Source organism: Magallana gigas, chromosome 7, assembly GCF_963853765.1.
Source record: "Magallana gigas chromosome 7, xbMagGiga1.1, whole genome shotgun sequence".
NCBI classification, from domain to species: domain Eukaryota; kingdom Metazoa; phylum Mollusca; class Bivalvia; order Ostreida; family Ostreidae; genus Magallana; species Magallana gigas.
Window position 1 is genome coordinate 44,314,584 of NC_088859.1, and position 22,817 is coordinate 44,337,400.

Sequence of the window (22,817 nt, forward strand, 5' to 3'; positions counted from 1 at the left end):
GTAAACCCGGCTATTTGGACGCAGGTATTCGTGATATTACAGGCACGTAGCATCGTTTTTTAAATTGGGGGGGGGGGGGCCAGACTCAGCCAAAAAATCTTGACAAGCAAAAAAAAAAAAAAAAAAAAAAAAAAAAAGGAAATTTTAAGTTTTCAAAATTCTCAAAATCCTATTCCGGGGGGGGGGGGGGGGGGGGGGGGGTAGTATATAACTTCAATTTCACTCCTCATTTCCTTATTTTCATATCAATTTTTTACATACTCCCAAAAAAGTGGGGGGGGCCAACTCCATGATACTGCAATTTCTTATATGTAAATTTAAAAAAATTGGTTGTTGCGAGAAAAAGTGGGGGGGGGGGGCAGGCCCCCCCCTTGCCCCCCCCCCCCCCTGATGCTACGTGCCTGTATTAATTTTAGATAAGCAAAAGTGAACCAACGGGAGATCACTCTGGTACATGCAGATCATCGATCTGAGCTCTTTAGTGTGAGAAGGTAACTTTGGAATATGGCTAACATATACTCAGGTTTGTCCACATGGTTTTGTTTACAATGTTGATTTTGTGCATAAGAATACATAAGATTAATAAAATTATCCGCAGATCACTATTGAAACAATTGAATTAACAGTCTGTAACGATTTGAGGTTATTATTTCAAGAATTAACCAAGAAGAAAAAGAAGTAAACCGAATTTGCTCTTCCGTTTATATATTTTTTTCTCTCAAAAATAAACCCCAGTGATCATTGATCAACTTTAAAGTTGCTATTAAAATAATAGTGCGAATTTTACATAAATCTACAGAAGTTATAGAATATGTTGTTTCGCAGACACATTCGCGTATTTGGACCTTTATACATGTTATAAAAAAAGCTGATTTTGCTTGTCAAACTAGTCTGATCACTGGATTCCGATTTTTTTTATTTTTATCAAGAACAAAAGGAATAAATAACACGGAGAAAACAAATATGTACTGTTGTTTTCTTATGTTAATTCTAATGTCCCTGATTGAAAAAATTCAGACTCATGTGTGGATATTGTAATGATATCTCCTGTTCATTCTTTATGTCTTATGTGTAAAACTTTCTCAATATGACTGCAATAGGATCACACTGATTCAATTTACCTGACTATAGATATTCAGGCAGTTCAGGTTCAAATCAATGTATATAGTTCGTTATTATTTCTCCAAGCCTGTTACATTTGCAACCCCTGGAACTGACAGGTTAATTCCTGCCAGGGTAAAGAATTTGGGGATGTTTCTTTGAGAGTGAAGATCATCTTAAGGGTACGTTAGGTAGGAATGTGACAGTCAGACCTGTTTAATCACCAGCACCAGATACTAGTAGTTCAGTTGGTAGTCAGTAGAGCACCTGACTTGAGATTCAGGGGTTCAAAACCCACTCTGCCCTGTTATTTCTCCCATCACTTTACATCAGATCTTGAGACCTTAACAAAGCTGTCAGCCATTTCATGCAACAAGGTATCATTTTTTGCCAATACATGTTATCTAAGAATTCTGGTGTGTTTTTTTATTGTACTGTTTGAAGAATCAAGACTTCCCCTTATGGCAGAGGAATAACAACTTTCAGTATCTGTTTTTCAAGTTGATCATATCAAAGTGGTTTGTGATGAAAACATTTGGTGATGAAAGTTTCATTTATAGCAATGTTATATGTTTACACCTGTTAAAATATTTGCATTTAAGAGGCACCTGCAAACATCACAAATATATTTTGCCCAAGTGACAATATGCAGCAAAATACAATGACAACTTTTGTCTTTTTTTCTAGGGATTTATACTAAGCTAAAGGATAGAAATTGTGACATAAAGGACCGATTGAAGCTTGCAAAGTTTGCCTGGTTCTCAGATAAAGTTATATTGCCCAACAAAGAACAGGTTCTCATTGATTTCCTAAGTGGGCTTCTTTTGAATAAGAAAAGGTAAGTTTTCTAAAATCTGATGTAAGCACATTAGGAGGAAAAGTACATGTACCTATGGCAAAGAAGTTCATGTCTTTACAGGGGATATGCTTTTCAATACCAACAGCAAAAATTTTTTAATATCAGCTAGTTTGTTGGACTAAGATGTTATGACTAAGACTAGTAATGTATACTTTGTGAGTGATATGAAGTACATGTACTTTTAAACAGGAGTAATGTTTCTGAGAATGAAACTTGTCTAGTTTGGAGATGTTTATATGAAGTCCTACAGTCCAAGAAATGTCACAGTCCAGGCAAATCCAAGCAGACCTTGATAATCAAACCCTCCATCTGTCAGGTAAACGGCTCCGCAAGACCTCAGCCATATTGTTTTATTGATTCAATAGTCATGATAAACAAATTGACACAGTCGTTCATAGAAAATTCAGTAAAGTATATTACTTCAAATATTTAAACCTTGTAACATAGCAATGGAATCTTAATTCATCTCAATATAGTTATTGTATGAAAAGTGTTGCAAAATATATTATGCTACATTTTATGGATAAGAAATCTCACTATGTTTTGTTTTTCCACTTAAAAATATGCACTATTTTATGATAATTGAAATTTAGTAGATAAAACAAGTATAAAAAAAAATGAATGAATCTTTCAGTATTGCAATCATTGATATTGGGAAATGAAATTTATAATTTAAAAATCTTCAGCCCAAATCATGATCTACATGTAGGTGACAGTGTCATATATCATTGAACCAATATTATTTTTTTTCTACATCTATGAATTGTATGAACTTATGTGGCTAGTCTTTTTTAACAGGTTTTGTGCAATAGCATTTTGCTGGAGTGCAAGAAAAACTCTGGCTGCACAGCAGATATTGTAGGATGTGCATTAGCTATTATACGATCTCCAACACTGTCCTATGTCTTCACATCAAAATATGACTTTCTGGTTTGTATTCTTTAGTGTTTTAGAAGTGTTTATTAAGTTTTTTGGGTTTCATAATTTTAGAACAGTTGTGATTTTCTAAAATTTAAGTATCAAGCCTCCTTTTAAGATCAAGTTTGAATACTAGTAATGGCATGTAAACCTCACCTGGGGCCCAGCAAAGGGCTCACATTCTCAAATTTGGTCCATAATATTTTTTTTTGTGCTGTGGCTATGGAAAGGATATTCATAGAAATGGGTCTCAAAAGTGTTTGCTATGCGTAAATGCATTTTCCTTCTCATACTTCACTACTGCTTATGGTTGCCTAAGCTTAATATTTTATTGATAAATTGTTTTTATTATAGAATACAACATAGATATTAACATGTATTCAAGTTTTGCATCAGTAGAGTCCAGTACATGATAAAGTAGATCTGATTTTTGTATTAAATACTTTTAACAAAGATAATCTTAAGTATATGTTAACATTTTTTGCACTCAGTTCAAGGACAAAAATCATGATTTACAGAAACAGTTTTCTATCTTGATATGTTGCTTCCATAGGTCAGACTCCTGAGTAACGTGTTACAATTGGTTGTACAAACAATCAAAGATGACAGAGTTATCCCTCCTGATTATATCCAGCTGTTACAGAGATGTACTTCAGCTTACTCGGTGTCCCAAAGAGCTCACCCACAGCAGGAAAAAGTAGGTCAAATCTCTTACCAAATTAGGTCACAGCTCCTGACAATGCCATCATTTATAAAATAAGGAAATTTATTTGTGTTTTGTTGAACATTTTACTCTTACAGATACATGTATTCCTGATAGTGACCATTATTTGATTATGAAAGTATTTAAAATGGACCAGGTCCTTTTATATTTTCTGTTGTCTTATATCATTGAGGGAGATTTTTTGATTTCGTTCAATATGCAACCTTCAGAGAAATTTTTGCTTAATATGTCTAATATTTCATTCATGATTTCTAATTGGTAAAATTAACACTTAAACCTTGCTACATGCATGCATTTCCCCCCATGAATTCATCCTTCTATGACATGAACAAAGAATTTTTGGATATTTAAGAGTTATGAATAATTAATAAAGAAACATTTATCTATTATATTTTAATGAATTCAATGAAATTATGATGAAATAAATAAAAAATTATGTAAGCTTAGTCAAGTGAATCCCACACATTAAGCAAAACGGCAACTTTAATCATGGCTGCTTTAGAGAAGTGGTAATGTACCATAAAACACTCATGTAGGAATGAAGCTCAATTAACAATGAACTGTTTAAAATACAAGTGATAAATACTGGTATTGATGCCATGCGTTTCTGTCTTAGAATATCAGATAGGGACTGCCACTGCAGTCTATTTCCTGAAAACATGTTATATCAATTACCGGTATTGTGATAATTATGAATCTGCATAAGATCATTTCTTCAATGTTACTAATATACAACTTATTTATTCAAAAACATACCACAATCCTTGTTTACATAAAGAAATCTGTACCCTGTATTTTGCTCCTAGCTTGACAAATGACAAACAATTTTTTGATAAAGCATTAGAAATACCCATGTAAAGCATTATTGAATTGAGGACCAAAATGAATAAATTATAAATGCAGACATTTATATTATGGTGATGCATTAGATATATTCAAGTTAAGCATTTTAACATTAAAACTATTGATTTAATTTTTAGGTTTTTCAATCGGTGGTTGACTGTTTACTGTCACCAATATTATTGTTGGAAAATGCGACAGAAAAATATCCTGAACTGAAAGATTGTGCTGAAATCTTGACCAATGTTCTTGACCAGGCACTGTTCCACAAGTAAGAGTTATTTTTCTTTCCTAAATGCATTTTTTGAAAAATAATTAAAGCACAAATTTTTACTCATGCAGTCTTGTAATGTGCAACTAATTGGTATTTTTGTGTTTGGAATTTTCAAAGACATTAGAACATTTAAAGGGTTGACACAATACATCTTAAAAATTTATTTTCTTTCCTTTAGAGAACACCACCCTTTTTACGAGAACTTCTTGTCATCAGTGGTCGGAAAAGATGAAACTAAACATAAAGTTTCCAAGACAATTGAAAGTTTCTTTCATTCATTGTCTAACCTTCTCAGCAAACAGGTGATTGTGGGTTTTTTTTAAAATATGTTCATGTATAACATGTTTATTCGAATTTGTCCTTTAAATTTGTACTTGTATTTTAGAATTAGTCATTTAACTCAAGCGAATGAACCCTCCTCTTTTTGTCTTATAGAACAAAAGTAAAAAAAAAAAAGAAGCCAATCACTACTGAAAGAAAATATAAATTAAAAGAGGTACATGGACTTGCCAGTTAGTAAACCCTAGTGAAGATTTCTGATAAGCAAAGAAAATTATTTTCAAAAGAGGAGTAGGGAGGTAGGGATTGGTCTGTTAGTCCGTCAATCTGTCTGTCCATCTGACATTGCTTATCCAGAGCATATTTTCATTGTTCCAGTCTGACTTATATAAAGCCACTTTATACAATGGGTGATTAAGGGTTAGCACTGAACTTGAACCAAGCTTTATGGTCCAACATTAAGGTTTTCCAGACTTATGTGTAAAATCCTTGTCCAGACCATATATTATATTCTCTGGGCCCAATCTGGCTCATACTTCACCAACAGAGTTTTTGTAGGTAAAAGATGCGCAGTGACATTGAATCAAGTTTCTAGGTTGAAGGTGAAGGTTAAACCACAGATGTCTCTCCTCTCTCTGTCTAGCCATCTAATAGTTTACTCCAGGTGACAACCTAGATTTGGAAATGTAGATCATTTTTTGATATTTCATGCTTATAAGGTTTCGGCTAGACAATTTACATTAATTAAAACTTACAATAATAATATTAAAACCCCACACAGTTAAATAACAGGTTTTGTGTTTGCTTCACAATGTTAATTGATCACAGGCACATGACCTAATATATTTTTCTCATAATAAATTTTATATACCCCATATCTAGAGTATTATTAGATATAGGGTAGATCTATATATTTTTATCATATTAAGAAAAATATATAAAGCCAGATGCATGTGTAAATGATGTATTTAAGAAATAAGAAATAAAGTACAAGTTTTTGTGAATGTTGCAGAATAACCTCAGAGGTCAAGAAAAGTTGTTTAGAAATGCAGCATCTCTTTGATCTTGGCAATAACTGAAGTAGAATTCCAATTAATGTTGTATGATTACATGCATTATTCATGGAGCTTTTGGCTCAGGCAAAATTGTTCAAATATTTCTGTTTGTTGGAGGCATTGGCATTGTCCAGCATTTACTCTTCTTGTTTACATTTTTTAAAGATCTAAAACCATAGCACAATGTATCCTCCAATGAAGGATTTTGGAGTATTTTTAAGTAAAATGCTATGCCCCTTTCTAATTGGAATATGGCGGGAATAATGCGGTGGTTTGAAAAATCTTATGCTAGGTCTTTTAGATATATTTTGTACCACCATGATGTAGTTTTCATCATCTGTGTCCTTGCCTTCTCCTTTCTGTCATTTTACCACACTGTCTTTAACTTGGTTTCAAAGAAACTATTCAAAGTATTTCTCATCAAATCATCAAAAGATACTTACCACTGGTATTGGGAAGAACAATTCTTAAGACAACTGTATTGTAGCATTGACCATTGAAACTGATCAAGTATGTTTTATATCGAAGTAATGACTTATAGTAGACAGTACATTTAACTAGTGCAGTTATATTGAATGTTATACTTTCCATTTTAGAAAGGTAAAGATTGTAACACAGACACAGATAAGATGGCCAGTCGGTATCTAATTGTCTTCTTTGAGAACTTCTTGTCCTACAAATGGTAAGCAGTAGATGTATATAAGTACAACTAGCTAGAACCAAAATAATAGGATGCATGAACTGTAATGATGGTCAAGCATTCAGATTTAATTATTGTTCATTGTTTTTTTATTAAACTTGTGATTAATTTGGCCATTTGAAAAAAATCAGTCGAGGATTTCATGTGATATTAAAAATAGCATAACCCATTTTATTATGTTAACAAAATATGCAGTAGATTAAACTCATGATCGCAATCTGAATCTTTTACATGTAAAGACAATGAAATGTACAACTACACTGAAACATATGCAAACATATATAAAAAGATTTTGTAATAAATCATGAGAGATTCCTGGTTTATCTTATTTTGTTAGAATTTTTTAAATGTAATTTGAGTTTTGCTGTTTTTTATCCTTCATTCTAATAATGACTTTCAGTGAATCAAACAAAGGGTTGTCAATTTTTCACCTACTTGTATTTTCCTATTCCTATTTCAACAAATATTTTTAGCCACAGAATTTGAATTAAAGATGCATCAGTAGCAAGCATCATATATTCTAATTATAATATTTTTTCAGCCATGGTGATAAGCCTTTGACAGGTTTTCGCCTGTTCGTCCACATCTGTGGCCTGCTAGGGGTCAAGGACGACACTCCGGGGCTGTGTAAACCACCGCTGTCGGAGCAGGATGTGGTAGCCGTGGTGTCTAGTCTGCTGAGAAGTTTACTGAAGCATGACATTTACAGTCAGCCGCAGGATGCCGCAGAGGACAACGTCCAGCTCAAGTTTTACAGCCATGTCCTGCTTGTTGTTTTACAGCACAGACAGTAAGTTCTTGTTTTGAATTCGGCCTCTGTCACATGTAGAGTTGGTACTTATTGATACAAATCAACTTCAGATGTATCTGTTTATTAAATCAACTATCAGAAAAAACCTTTCTTTCTGAGAAACTGATTCCAATGCATAATGTTTAAAAAAAAACCTGGTATTTGCCAGTGTATTTTTCTCAAGGATATTTTATTAAATGTCAAAATGCCAGTCAAACTTACTGAACTATGAATCATATCATATTTTATTTTAAATTTATAGCTTTTGTAGTCTGAGTATTAATTTGACATTTTTAAGATAAATATAACTTTTTAAGTACCAATACTGGTATAACAGAAGATTATATTTTGGTTTGTATTTTGTTTGAACTTCATTTTAATAGAATTAAATTTATAACCACTGTAACTTGGTAGATCCTCATCCTTCTTTTCCTGCTTGGAAAGTTTGCTTGAACTCAATCACGTTATTCTGGAAGCAAAAATGACAGAGGTGATCCAGATAGCCTGGCTTGAAGAATCTGCCGAAGTAAGTACCGATATTAATCAATTCACAGTGTTAGGGCTAGTGGTTCACTATACAAAGCTGCAGTCTTTTAGATTTTTAATTGATGTAATGCATTTTTTGTTGTTTTTCTTAACAGGAACTAACAGGGAAAAGACTAACATTTTTAGAGAACTTTGTGACCAAACTGTTTAATACATACTCCAAACTACGCCAAATACCAAAGCTTCTTAATCTTTTGTTGACTTCCCTGAATGGGAAAGTTCCTCACAGTCTCAGCCCACTACTATCAGAGAGGATATCTACAGGGTAAGCAAATACAGGAATATGTCTCTCCCTTGATTCAGGTACATCTTATGATTGAATACTGGACCAGGTACCTTATATCCAGAAATTTTCACGATGATCTAATTTTAGCTTTTTTGATGATCACTTTTACATCACGAATTATTGAGTATGCAGAAATTGAATCCCATATGATTTTCTTTTAAAAACTTTTGTAAATAGCAAAAAATGACTGAAATAAAAAATGTTCTTCCTTTTCCCCATAAATGCAAATTTTGTGAAATCAGATGTATATGGTATGCTATTATCAAAAATAATTTTCTTTTCTTTTATTTGAAGTTTGAATTATTGAAAATGTAACTCTATTAATCATAAACTGACTTGAAAAAAATTATGATTTTTTTTTTTTTTAGTTATAAAGGTTGACGTGATGAAAATTTTTTTCTTCAAAACAATGAATTATCTATATGAATATAAAGATACGAACTCAAACATGAGGAATTAATATCTTCGTAAAATCATGAGAAGCATTCCTCGCAGAGTTTAAAATCTCGCTTTTTTTCTGACAATTGTGCACTATATGTAAGATTAGCAAAATTTGTGTACTGTACTTGCAATTTTATTGTTTTGCAAATTGTTAAAAACAGTAGAAATGCGCAATTATGTACTTGCTTAAAATATAAGGAATCTACAGTATGAATTAAAAGAAAACACAATCAAAACAATACATGGTTATGAAAGGATGTTTTAATATTTTTGTAACACAGATTAGGAGAAATAGTGGAGGGTCTTCCCCAAACTGTGGCAGTTGAGGTCTGGAGACTCCTGCTTAAGGCTATAGAGGAGTACCTCCCCAAACTTGGGCGTGAAGGTGGGTACCAATTTATATTTTTCATTTATTCATGCGCATTTGTATCATGCTCTTTTTTTTCTATATTTCATTGCCACCTACCTATTAATTCGCATCTTTTAATGAATTATGAAATACAGTATTGATTCGCTAATCATATGAATCACCCCTTGAAATATAAATCCCTTAGAACCTTCAAAGTTTCAAAAATTTACAATCCACAAAATGTGGCCCCCACAAAACTTAATGATACTACAATGTCTTAATAAATTCATTAAGGGTTATGTCTTTTGAATTGTTTATTCAGTTATATGCACATTTCAGCTGTTTCATAAGGCTTGTTATTATATTTTACCAGAATCTCTGGGATATGACTGGTATTTTCATTTTGCATTGCATTCACCAGGAACAATATTTTTGTACTTTAATAAAATCAATGTTTCAGTTTTTTCATTCGTTCTTTTCAGGTAAAAAATTTCTGTTTGTAGCAGAGATCTTTGCTGTCTTTTTGTCAAATGTTAAGATAGCGGATTACACAATTACCCACCTCACAAGGTCAAAGGTCAAAGAAGTAATGGCAGACACTCAATTAAATGTCTTAACTCCACTTGCTGAGATTGTGACATCTGAAAAGGTATAATTTATGAGCTCATGTAGGTAAATTTAATTAAGAAATAAGGTATTATACATTATCAAATTTCTATGTATAAGGCAATATGAATACAGATTGGTCACATGATCAAATCCCATAAAGCCCTAAGGTCTTGAATATTTTTAGACTGCCTCCTCTTGGTTAGGTTTTTCCCTCAGGCAAGGTTAGGCTTCTGAATAGTTATAGGCTGTTCCCACTTTGTTGTATGGTATTGAATTGTTTTAGGTTGTTTCCACTTTGTTGTATGCTACTGAATAGTTATAGGCTGTTTCCACTTTGTTGTATGGTATTGAATTGTTTCAGGCTATTTCCACTTTGTTTTAAGGTATTGAATAGATGTACTCTGTTTCCTTTTTAAGCGCTAAGCGCATGCGCAAGCGCTTATTAGGGTTTCTCAGATCTCATGATCTTTCCATGATCTTTCAATCAACGACATCTATCGGTAGTTTCAATCGTGGTTGCGTTCAATACTACAAATATCCAGACGTAGTAAATATATTTGCTACAATCAAGTTTTTGTGAATTGAAGAGATTGGGTGCCGTTTAAGTTTCTATTCAAGTTAAAGTTAGAATTGTTTCGATAGAATATACATGTATGATAATAAGAGCAACGTTCGCCGAATCGTGTAGGACAAAATTACGATTAATATTAACTTTACAAGAGAAAACGTGTAACTTTTTATATACGCGCCCAATGATATAAAGTTTTAATTTAAGAAACGTTTGAGATGTTTGATACTGCACATGAAATAATTTTCAATTCTTCGTCATTTTCTCACTTAGCGGACACATTAGCAACTTAAGATTTAAAATTCGTGGATCTACCTTGAAATCGAACGCAACCTCGACACGACCTCTATCATGATGTAAACAAAGTGGGGTTCTATGATTAGTGTACAAGGTCTCATAAAATATCTCCGCGGTGAAATATAGTTCTAAAAAGAAGGTGTTAAAAGTTTTCATATTGTTGTTTAACTTTATTTCTTTTACACTTTTAATAATGAAATGCCAGATATAAACCATTTACCACTTAATTACTGATATATTCGATTTATAAATGATGAGGTCAAACCCGCGGAATAATACAATATTTACTTCGAGAAGGCGAGAAAAATCTTAAACGTGGGCGAACCTGTAAGCTGTTTAAACAAGAAGAAGACAATTAAAGTAGGCGGAGAAAGAATCATCAGACCGAGAAAAGGTAAATACAATCATATATCTGGCGGTAAATTTGATTGAAGATTACATACAGTGCAATTGCTTTTAAACCATTTTCAAAAGTAGTACGTCGAAGCAGATCTATTCGTTATCATTTAGACACTAAAATAATATGAGAGTATTTGAATGAGAATTTTATTTACGATTGTTTATAATGATATATATTTGAGAGACTTGAGAATCATGAGATACATGAGAGAATTCTGAAACTCCAATGAGAAATTTGACACGACTTAGAATTTTGACACACATTTGAGATTGATGACTTTATGAGAGATTTGATCATACCCTTGATGAGAGATTTTATGAGAATTATGAGATTAACATGAGAATTATGAAACTTCAATTAGAATTTTGACACGACTAAGAATTCTGAGACACGCATTTATAAACAATGAGTCAGCATAAAAATTGTGAATTGTGAGAAACATACAACTTGAATTTTGACAAAGACTCAAAATGTAGATCAATTATGCTTTACAACAAAGTTGTCTTTATGAGAAGTGAGAACTTTGATTTTGTATAATTAATATTGACACTGTCGAACTTTTCTTGAAACCTTGTTTAGATAATTCTAAAAAGGTCCATTAGTTTTGAATTTTGATTACAAATTCAAAGAATATAAGATTTTTGTAGATGGTGTATAATTAGTTTTTTTTTTATAAATTAGAAATTGATACTAGTAATGTAGAGTTTTATGTGTCCATTTGTTTCATCATTTGGCTAAATTATTCTAAATTTTTTGGAATGACAGCTTAATCGATTATTTTAAAAAATATAACTGCGGGATATTATATGAAGCGTAATTTAATAATCGACATAAAATATTTGCCTGCCTGACGTTCAAGTTCCCTTCGTAGTCATGCCAAATGAATCCAATACAGTTGCAAGTATGCTCTACAGATCAGGACTAATTCTCTTATTTTGTGTCAACTTATTTATTGATTAGGATAATAATTTAATACCACTCGATAGTACACAGTTAAAGTATTGAAAGAAAATGGCTACAAATGATTCTCAGAAAAGAGTAGTTCAAGCTAATTTTAGTCAAGGGGATGTTTATTTCTCTAATGAATCCAGGGGTAAACAGTGTATGACAAACTGTGTTGTCTTCATAATGCAGAGTTGTTTGAAAAGCTTTGAAGATATTGACAGAGACGATTTGAATTTTACATTAGTGAAAGGTGATATTTTGTATAAAAAGATGTGTCAATATGGTTTTCTTCGACCAAATCAAGAACTTTTACAGTTTTCAGATTTACCAAAGTTTGTCAATTTCAAATGCGTTAGTTTCTCAATTGAAACTTTATCGACATTTTATGGAAACATGTCAGTCAATGGAAGTGTTGATGGTGTTGGGAAGAAGCTAGAAACAAGTTTGAATTCAGTGTTGTCATCTTCTTGTTCCAAGCAGTTTGCTATCCTAATTTTCCATTCATCTGCAGTTGCAATCACTTTTAATGAAAGAAATGGCACATATGGAGTATTTGACTCTCATAGTCAGGGTTTGAATGGTTTGTGTGATCCAAATGGATCAGGTGTTTTGAGTACTTTAGCATCATTCCAAGATCTGTGTTCATTTCTGAGAAAACTATGTATTTCATTGTCTCCAACATCAACTTTACAAGAAGTTCAGTATGAGATTTGTCGAGTCAAAATAGGAGTTTCCAAAAAGCGGAAGAAAACTTCCTTAGATTTGGATACAGATGTAGATGATGACCTGAACATTACTCACTCAGTAAGTGGCAAAAGATGTGAACATGCTTTTGATATTGTAAATAGCGAATCATCATTGAATACGGAAAAAGCAGAAAATGATTTCACTTTGAAGGATGTTACTGATGCAAGAATAGACAAAGTTGTTCAAAACTTTCAAAAGAAAGTTTGTCATGGACCCTGTTATATATGCAGTTGCTGTACACAAACATGGTTTAGGGAAAATGTTCATAAAGCCACTTCCCTCATTGGTTCATCAGATTTATTGCAAAACTGCTTACTTGGAATCAAAAGTGTGGAAAATACAGAATGGGTATGTAATACTTGCTATAGAAATCTAAAATCTCAAAAAATTCCATCCTGTTCTGTCTTCAATGGAATGGGGTTCCCAGAGAAACCCCCTGAGCTTGACATTACTGAACTTGAAGAAAGATTAATAAGTCCAAGAATACCATTTATGCAAGTCGTAGAGAAACCTCGTGGTGGTCAGAAAAGTTTGAGAGGAAATGTTGTCAATGTACCATCAGATGTGAATTCTACAGTTACATCTTTACCAAGAACTTTGTCAGATTCCGAAACTGTTCAGGTTAAGCTGAAAAGAAAGATGAATTTCAAGCACTCTGTATTGCATGAAGCAATCAGACCAAACAAATGCTTGAAAGCTTTAAAATGGCTTTTGAAAAACAGTTCATTATTTCAGACAGAAGGGATTAAAATGAATGAAAATTGGAACATAGAATCAGAAATGCATGAATGGCTAGGGTATGATGTGGGTAATAGTGAAAGTGATTCACATATTGAAACATTATCAAGTGAAACTGAACTGACTAATCAAAATAATGCAAATCATGATGATGACTCTGATGAGTGGACAGAGGATCCAAATTTTGAAAACAGGCTAACTGGTAGCACAGATACAGTGGAGCCTCACTTATCCGGACACTTTTGTCCCCAGGCCAAATCGTCCGGATAGGTAAAGCGTCCGGATATCTGAATTGTGATATTCACCTTTAATATTATGGAAATATAACTCATAAATAAATTATACAATTAAATATTTTATTTTGATAGCCATAAGCACTACAGAAAAAACTTGATTTATTTATTAAATTAACAAAACAAAATATTGTTAAAAACATTATTTCCACAGGAAAGCAAGCACTACATTCTACAAGGCAACACATGTACATGTACATAACAATCACTGTATTAAACCGATAATTAAATTACATTCGCATAACAAAGCACTACAATTACATAAAGTACTACATAAAACTCAACATTTGAAAATCTGTATATATTCCCTTATTGATAATTGTCCAAGCTATTTTTTTATTGACAGAACTTACCCAAGCTGATTTTACGTATCCTATCAAGAGTTAATTGCACCCAAGCGATATTTACAAGTAGCGTGAACACTCATCCACGCCATGTTTGGCATAAATTATTATTACACTGTTAATTGAACACACGCTATAAAATTAATGTCGATACCCTGAACATCCCAAGCGGTCTTAATAACTTTCGTAAACAGAACTCAAATTATCAAATATTTCATTTCAATTATGTTTTAAAATGAATAGGCGTACGAACGATCTAATCACACTACGATTAAAAGAATTTTAATTAAATCAATAGATGACTTTTTTAAACACAAATTAAACAATTTTCATGACATTTTAATCAAACAATAACACTTCATAAGTTAAATGGCGACAATTAAACATGTCGCATCCATGGTAATCGTAATATCCTTGGGCGAGTACATAGCGTGACACAGGTGACCCCGATTACCGGACGAAGGCATTGTTTAAAACCAACAACCAGTGTCAGATGTTTTTACACCAATTTTCACTTGCGCATGAAAAACTTTTGTGCCCCCGAATACTAAAATGTGACCGTCCGGTTAAATGAGGAAAAATTTAAAGGAAAACTGTATTATGTGGTAAAATTTGACCGTCCGGATCCGGAACGCGGAATTCCGGATAAACGAGACAGATTATTGTGTAAAAATTCCGTTCCCAATAAAAATCGACCGGAAAGTGAAGCGTCCGGTTATCTGGCGTCCGGATATCTGAGGCTCCACTGTACATTGCTTCATCCCGTTGATGTAAGGTCCTTGTGTAAAACCTTTTCATTTGCCCCTGGAGAAGGTCAGGTACCACTTGGTCTTTATCAAGACAATAATGCAGAATATTTAGCATTTCCAAGTATTTACTGTGGTCAGAAACGTCCCGAGAACAAAGACAGGCAAATGCCCGTGCATTATAGCACTATCTGCAAATGGGAATTGAGAAGTGTTGACAGACGTGCAGCTTGTTCAGTTCCAAATATTTTCTTTAAACTAAAAAAATTGCAAATCAAGCAAATTCAAGATCGAGTAAATTTGGCTATGAGAAAGTGTCAACTGAATGGGCAAAAAGTTACAGTAGGACAAGTTCTGAATCAATCAACTTTTGATAATATTGTGAGACTTGATGAGGGTTATCGTGTATTACGGCAGTTGCGTGGATCTCCAGCTTACTGGGAAAGTGCGAAAAGGGATGTTTTTGCAATGATAAGGCAGTTAGGTGTACCTACCTGGTTTTGTTCTCTATCAGCTGCTGAAACCAGATGGCCATCTCTTCTCAAAATTCTTGGACAACAGGTTAAACATGTTGAATACACCGATGAAGAAATTGCCAATTTAACATGGAAAGAGAAGTGTGAGCTTGTACAAAGTGATCCTGTAACATGTACACGATTTTTCAATCACAGAGTGCAAGTTTTCATTAGTGATGTTTTGAAATCATCTAATTTTCCATTGGGAAGAGTTGTGGACCATTTCCATAGGGTTGAATTCCAACAAAGAGGATCCCCTCACATTCACATGCTTGTATGGATTGAAAATGCACCCCTGTATGGAAAATCTGACAAACAAGATTTGGAGAATTTCATTGACACCCATTCTTCATGTCAAAAGAGAAATGATATCCCAGATCTCATCAATTACCAAACTCATAGACATGCTCGCACATGTAGAAAGAAGGGGAAAAATATTTGCCGGTTCAATTTCCCCCTACCTCCTGTGTCAAGAACACAAATTCTTGAACCATTACAGGATGCTGAAAAGGAAAAATATCCAAAAATTGTTGATGAATATGAAAGAATTGCTTCTCTTTTGAATGAAATGAAAACTGGCTTTGACATGTCTTTTTCAGAATTTCTTTGTAAACTTCAAATTTCAGAGGAAATGTACATAATGGCTCTGAGATCTTCATTGAAATCACCAAAGGTTTTCCTAAAAAGAGATGTATCTGAAATCAGAGTCAATTCTTACAATGAAATGATATTGAAATGTTGGCAAGCAAACATTGATGTTCAGTTTATTCTTGACGCATATGCCTGTGCTGCTTACATTGTTTCATATATTTCAAAATCGCAAAGAGGAATGTCGAACTTGATGTACGAAGCTTGTAAAGAAGCAAGGCAAGGAAATAAAACTTTGAAGCAGCAAGTGAGACATATAGGGAACAAATTTTTGACTCATGTAGAAGTATCAGCTCAGGAGGCAGCATATTTGATATTACAGTTACCACTGCGTGTTAGCACTAGGTCATTCGCATTTATTAACACCAATCATGATGAAAACAGAACATTCCTTTTAAAACCATTGGATGTTCTGTCAGAACTACCCGAGAGTTCAACAGATATACAGTCAGATAATGCTTTTAATCGTTACCAGAGACGACCAAATGCTTTAAAAAATATCTGTTTGGCTGATTTTGTGTCACAATTCGATGTTATTTCAGAGAAAAAAAATGAAGGTAATCAGAACAAAGATGGTGATTTACCGGAGGATGAAAGAAATGAAGAAGACGAGGACATGCTTGCAGAACAGGATGAAACTGTAGATTCATTGCAAATGGAGTATCACATGAGAAATGGAACAATTCTTAGGAAACGCAAGACAAATAAAATAATTCGATATGTAAGATTTAACAAAGACCAAGATCCTGAGAACTTTTATAGAGAACAACTTATGTTGTTTTACCCTTGGAGAAATGAGACAAAGGATTTGCAAGGAAACTATGGAACATATGAGGAACACTACAAAAGAAAAGTTGAAATCATAAATGCCAATAAACATAAATATGAGGTAGATGAAGGCATTATTGACATTGTTGAAAAGAATATGACAGATTGTGATGAAGAATTCCACGTGATTGCAGCAGAAGTGCAGCACAATGAAGAAGTTGACCAATATGAAAAAACAGATGATGAAAACATATTTCATGGGTGTTTCAACCCAAAAGATATTGGTCTCGACTATGACATTGGCCTTGATTTAGGCATAACAAGGAAACAAATCAGCATTTGTGATACACCTGTGAACTCACTTAGTCATAATGATTATATGAATTTGGTCAGAACTTTGAATGAAAAACAGAAAATATTTTTCTATCATGTATTACATAAAATGAAGATGAATGAAGGACCAATTTACTGTTTCTTGACTGGTGGAGCAGGTGTTGGAAAAAGCATTGTAACTACTGCTATTTACCAGGCTGTGACAAGGTATTTTGCAAAAAAAATCCATGAAAATCCAGATGATGTGAAAACTCTTTTGTGTGCCCCAACAGGAAAGGCAGCTTACAATATAGGTGGACAAACAATTCATTCTCTTTTCTGTATTCCTGCAAATCAATCTTTGAAGTACAAACCATTAGATATGAAGCAGTTAGATTCCTTCAGAGTCAAATTCCGTAGTTTGAAAGTTATTTTCATTGATGAAATATCTATGGTTGGAAACAAACTTTTCAATTACATAAATCTAAGACTTCAAGAAATATTTGCTACAGAGAAACCATTTGGTGGAGTAAGCATTATTGCTATTGGAGATTTGTTTCAGTTGAAACCGGTATTTGATGGGTGGATCTTTCAGAATTTGGTAGATGATTATGGACCTTTGGCAGCAAATCTTTGGCAAGACCATTTCAGGGTATTTGAATTGACAGATATCATGCGTCAAAAGGATGATAAAAGTTTTGCTGAACTACTCAATAGAATGCGCAAGGGATTGCATTCTTCTGCTGATATTGCCACTCTGAAAACAAGGTTAAAGTCACTTGATTCCATCCCATCTTCTTTGCCTTACTTGTACACTATTAATGCACAAGTAGATGAGCATAACATGCTAGCATACACAAATGCAGAAACCAGTAAAAAATGTACAATTTCAGCCATAGATACTGTTAGTGGAGATGTAACTAAAGACATTAAACAGAAAATTTTGTCAAAAGTTTCTGATGATCCATCAAAAACAATGGGGTTATTCAAAAATTTGCTAATAGTTGAAGATATGCCGGCTGAAATTTGTATCAATATCGATGTCGAGGGTGGTCTCACTAATGGAACAACATGTTTGGTTAAAAAATTAGACTTTCGAGTGGAAAATTCACAGAGGTGCAGTATTATTTGGGTTGCATTTGAAAATGAAGCTGTTGGTTCAAAAGCACGTACAAAGTATGCACACCTTTTTGCTCCATATTGCAGTAAATCTTGGACTCCTGTCTTAGAAATTACAAGAAATTTTAATGTAGGCATGTTTCGCTCTGCATATGTGATCAGAAGACAGTTTCCTTTGCGTTTAGCCTGTGCTAAAACCATACACAAATCTCAGGGGTCAACCATGAATAAAGCCGTTTTGCATTTTGGAAAAAGGAAGCAAGAACACATGCATTATGTAGGTTTAAGCCGAGTTAGAAAATTAGAAGATGTGTTTTTATTAGAACTAAATGAAAGTAAGATTTCTGTATCAAAGAGTGTTGCTGATGAAATGGATCGTTTGTACTCAGAGGCTACTCTACACCCATGTTTGCCACTTTTACAAAATCTGAACGAGGATTTAAAACTACTGTATCATAATTGCAGATCACTGCATTTGCATATCAATGATATGAAGTTGGAGAAAAACTTGATATCAGCTGATATCATTGCTATAGCCGAAAGCAGACTAAAACCATCAGATGATGCTACATGTTATGAATTACAAGGATATAGCACCTTTAGATTTGATGATGAGAAATACATAAGTGGAAGGCCATATCACGGAATAGTTATTTATTCAAAGATCCCTTTCCAGAATATAAGAAGACTCCATATTATGGCAACTGAAACAGTGCTTTGTCATATAATTCACCGGGAAAGAATATTGCAACTTGTCTTCTTTTATTGCTCTCCTCAAAAAGCTTCACAGGGGTATTTGTGTCAGTACCTTCAGAATTTGTTTGAATTGCTTGGAACAGAACATCATTTTGTTATTATGGGAGATGCAAATGTTGACTTTTTTACACAGACTTGTTTATCAGAATTTCTCATAGACCATAAAGTAAGCCAGGTTGTTCACTCTGTTACAAGTGATTATGACTCATGTTTGGACCACATTTATACCAATATGATGTGTCCTTCTCAAATATCAAGTGCAACATTGGAGTCATATTACTCTGACCACAAGCCAATGGTGGCTTATTTGCCATATCATGATGATCATACTGATGAACTTGAATCAAAACAAAAACAAAAAACCTTGAAATAATCATGATGATATTTAAGCATTTTTTCAGTTGTCAATGTAACATAAACTCAGTTGTCAATATAACATTCCTCTTGTGGTTTAGAAATAATTTTTCATACCGTATCAGACTTGAACTTGACATAAATTTAAATTTCAGTTATTCCATTAATACGAAAAATCTGAGTTACAATCAGGTGTATATTAGTTAATTCGAAAAAATATACATTTGCAAAAGAAACACTTTATTCCCTGTTAATTTTGTGAGATAAACTGTATTATCAATATAATATTTTTTTGTGCCATCAAAACAGTGACAATATTGTTATTTCTTTGTAGAATGCCATTCAAAAGCATTCTTGACCTCAAAGAGGAAAAAACCTCGAGCTATACCATACTCGAATGGTATAACTGTCAAAGTGTTTACAAAAGGAACACATCACCAAAAACAACAAGAATGGGTGAAGGCAAGAATAGATGTACCAAATGCCATAGAGGAATCTGCAGTTTAAATGATCATGCCCACATCACCAATAAAGAAGGTTTCTGAAACAAAGACTTCTCCATGGAGATCCATTTTCTCTGTTAAGAGACAAATAATCAAAGTAAGACTATAGTAAAATCTCAATATTTGACATTGATAGTAGAAAACAACATACATTTACAACATGTTGGTATTTTATTCATGTACATCTGAATTTCTCCATTTGTTTATTATAGAATGAAGCCTCAAAAACTGTTACGGTTAATGGAACAACACATTTATTAGATCAATAACTCTTCAAGAAGATAACCCATGTACATTGATGTCACTCTTTAGACAGAACTTGCAGAACAAGAACAACAGATAGGGAATTCAAATCAAAATCTCCCATTGTCTGTTGAATGAGTTGCAAGATATGGAACTCTCAATTCAAGTAGGAACACTATTGTTTAGGTCAATTATTTGTTCATTGACTACATGAATGTATATATGTATTGCAAATTACAACAATATTATAACTGTCATTTTCAAATTTAAATTGTTTTTGTCACACTCAACTACCATATTTTTAAAAGATATACTGATAAAGAAAGTCAATCTGACATTTTTTAATATATATTTGCAATTTTCTTTCTTTGCAGAAAATACAGCCACTTCAAATTCAAATTAGTGGACACATGGAAGCACTTAGGTCTACAATTGCAATAGGGCCATTAAAGAACAATCACTGGATTCAAACTACAGGGACATTACAGTTCAACTATAATCAGTAATGAAACAACATTATCAGAAAGTGACAACCATGCCTCCAGTCTCTCCTTCAATGAACCAAAAGATTATCTCTTGGAGTAAAATCCCAATTAACATTATTACCACACAACAAGGATCTGAAATTCTCAGTCTGAACATTGCATTTAATGACAACAACCACAACACCAATCTCAAATGAGAAGGAGATGGATTTCATACTGTAATTTCAGCTCTATTTATCAACTCAAAATTTTTTGTATACTTCTGAAAATTAATTATTCCCAATAGTTATGTAAAATTCTGAGGAAAAAAAATGTTTTCGAAGTATACACTCTCCCTCCTTTTTATATATGGTTATAACAAATATCATTCCAATTTTTAGAAAAAAACATTTTTTTTTTTTGATTTTTATCGTAAAGGATTTAAACAAAGATATATTCAAAATGTGAAAGAACATTTAAGCTTTTGTTGTGCAGCAATATTGCTTGTTGTGTGTACATGTATATTATATGAATTTTGCAAACATTTTCCATTTGTTACAAATTAAGACATGGTTAAACCTTATCTGCAATTTTTTTATACACTTGTTTGTCCATTACCGGTATTGTTATCGATGAACAATTTTGTGACATGATTACTATTAAAGAAGTATTGTTATGGTTATTAGCATCTTGCAGATTGGATTGTGCTTGTATTTAATTCATACCTGATGTACATGTGTTGGTTTTTAGTTTGTTTTGTTTTTTATCTTATTACATGTTGAAACCAATCTCCAGCACCATTGAATTTCATATTTAATTTTCTAGGCCAGCAAACAGATTTTTGTAATATTTATCACACTTAACTACATTCTTTTATTGAAGAAAATATGTTTTCCTTCATCCTAAAGAACCTCTATTGTTTATTTTTTTTCAATTCTTTTTTCAGTGTCAAATAATGTTTTACATTACCATTGTAAGCATTTCTAACTTTGTATTCATTGTGAAATTCTTTGCAATAAAACTTGTTAAATCTCTTAAATTTCTTTCCACTTTTACCTCTACAAATAACTTAAGACCTGTATGCATTGTGCAAATTACTCTTAATTCCCTTTACAATTTAAATTAAGATATAAACGAAATTATAAATGCATGGCTAATAAAATGAATATAAATGTTTTCATCTGCACAAAACATCAATGTTAATCTGAGATAACCTAGAACATTGTTTATGAAACCAATAATTACCTTTTTGCAAATATTTCAAAAATTGAAACCTTTCATTTTCCAGTAAACATGGTAAGGCTGTCAAATTCAACAAAAAATGGTACACCTTCATTCTTTGACATACTTTATAGATTTTCTCTTTCCTTTAATTGTTGTTCAACAGCGTAGAAAATGTGGTTCAGCAATAACTAAAAATTTGCTAAACTAAATTTTTGCCTTATCCCATTTCTTTTTCAAATAGTGTTCAATTTCAAAATTCTAAAACAGAGAAAGTATATCTCATGTACATTGCTTATTATTAGATTTAACAGATGTTCCTTAATACAGTAACAATTACAGCGAATGCTTAGCGCTTCTCAGTACTTTCAGTACTTTGATTGTTAGTTAGTATTGAATCGTTTCAGGCTCTTTCCACTTCGTTGTATGGTATTGGATAGTTGTAAGGTGTTTCTTCTTTGTTGTATGATACTGAATTGTTTTAGGATATTTCCACTTTGTTGTATGGTATTGAATAGTTATAGGCTGTTTCCACTTTGTTGTATGGTATTGAATAGTTATAGACTGTTTCCACTTTGTTTTATGGTATTGAATTGATTCAGACTATTTCCACTTTGTTGTATGGTATTGGATAGATATAGGCTGTTTCCACTTTGTTGTATGGTATTGAATTGTTTCAGGCTATTTCCACTTTGTTGTATGGTATTGAATAGTTATAAGCTGTTTCCACTTTGTTTTGTGGTATTGAATTGATTCAGTCTATTTCCACTTTGTTTTTTGGTATTAAATTGTTTTAGGCTGTTTCCACTTTGTTGTATGGTAATACGTATTGAATTGTTTTAAGTTGTTTCCACTTTGTTGTATTTTATTAAATAGTTATAGGCTGTATCCACTTTTTATGTATGGTATTGAATTGTTTTAGGCTGTTTTCTTCTTTGTTGTATGATATTGAATAGTTATAGGCTGTTTCCTTTTTGTTGTATGGTATTGAATTGTTTCAGACTATTTCCACTTTGTTGTATAATATTGAATTGTTTTAGGCTGTTTCCACTTTGTTGGGTGGTA

The 22,817-nt window shown here is 32.7% G+C and overlaps 1 protein-coding gene and 1 long non-coding RNA gene across 2 annotated transcripts in view; both read left to right on the top strand.

Annotated features, from left to right (window-relative positions):
• The first annotated feature begins 473 nt into the window (after positions 1-473).
• LOC105327644 (unhealthy ribosome biogenesis protein 2 homolog) overlaps positions 474-22,817 on the top strand; it is a 38,998-nt gene continuing 16,654 nt past the window's right edge. The window contains exons 1-13 of the mRNA XM_066066440.1: positions 474-523; positions 1,789-1,939; positions 2,150-2,276; positions 2,759-2,890; positions 3,432-3,575; positions 4,583-4,713; positions 4,895-5,018; positions 6,647-6,732; positions 7,292-7,540; positions 7,955-8,066; positions 8,182-8,351; positions 9,095-9,198; positions 9,645-9,811. Coding sequence (XP_065922512.1) covers positions 505-523; positions 1,789-1,939; positions 2,150-2,276; positions 2,759-2,890; positions 3,432-3,575; positions 4,583-4,713; positions 4,895-5,018; positions 6,647-6,732; positions 7,292-7,540; positions 7,955-8,066; positions 8,182-8,351; positions 9,095-9,198; positions 9,645-9,811 — 1,716 coding nt within the window. The 5' untranslated portion in view covers positions 474-504. The remainder of the gene's footprint in view (positions 524-1,788; positions 1,940-2,149; positions 2,277-2,758; positions 2,891-3,431; positions 3,576-4,582; positions 4,714-4,894; positions 5,019-6,646; positions 6,733-7,291; positions 7,541-7,954; positions 8,067-8,181; positions 8,352-9,094; positions 9,199-9,644; positions 9,812-22,817) is intronic.
• Positions 10,920-21,558, top strand: LOC136270239 (uncharacterized). The gene is made up of 4 exons (XR_010707985.1): positions 10,920-11,030; positions 19,656-19,921; positions 20,037-20,233; positions 20,442-21,558. It is a non-coding gene; the product is annotated as an uncharacterized lncRNA (long non-coding RNA).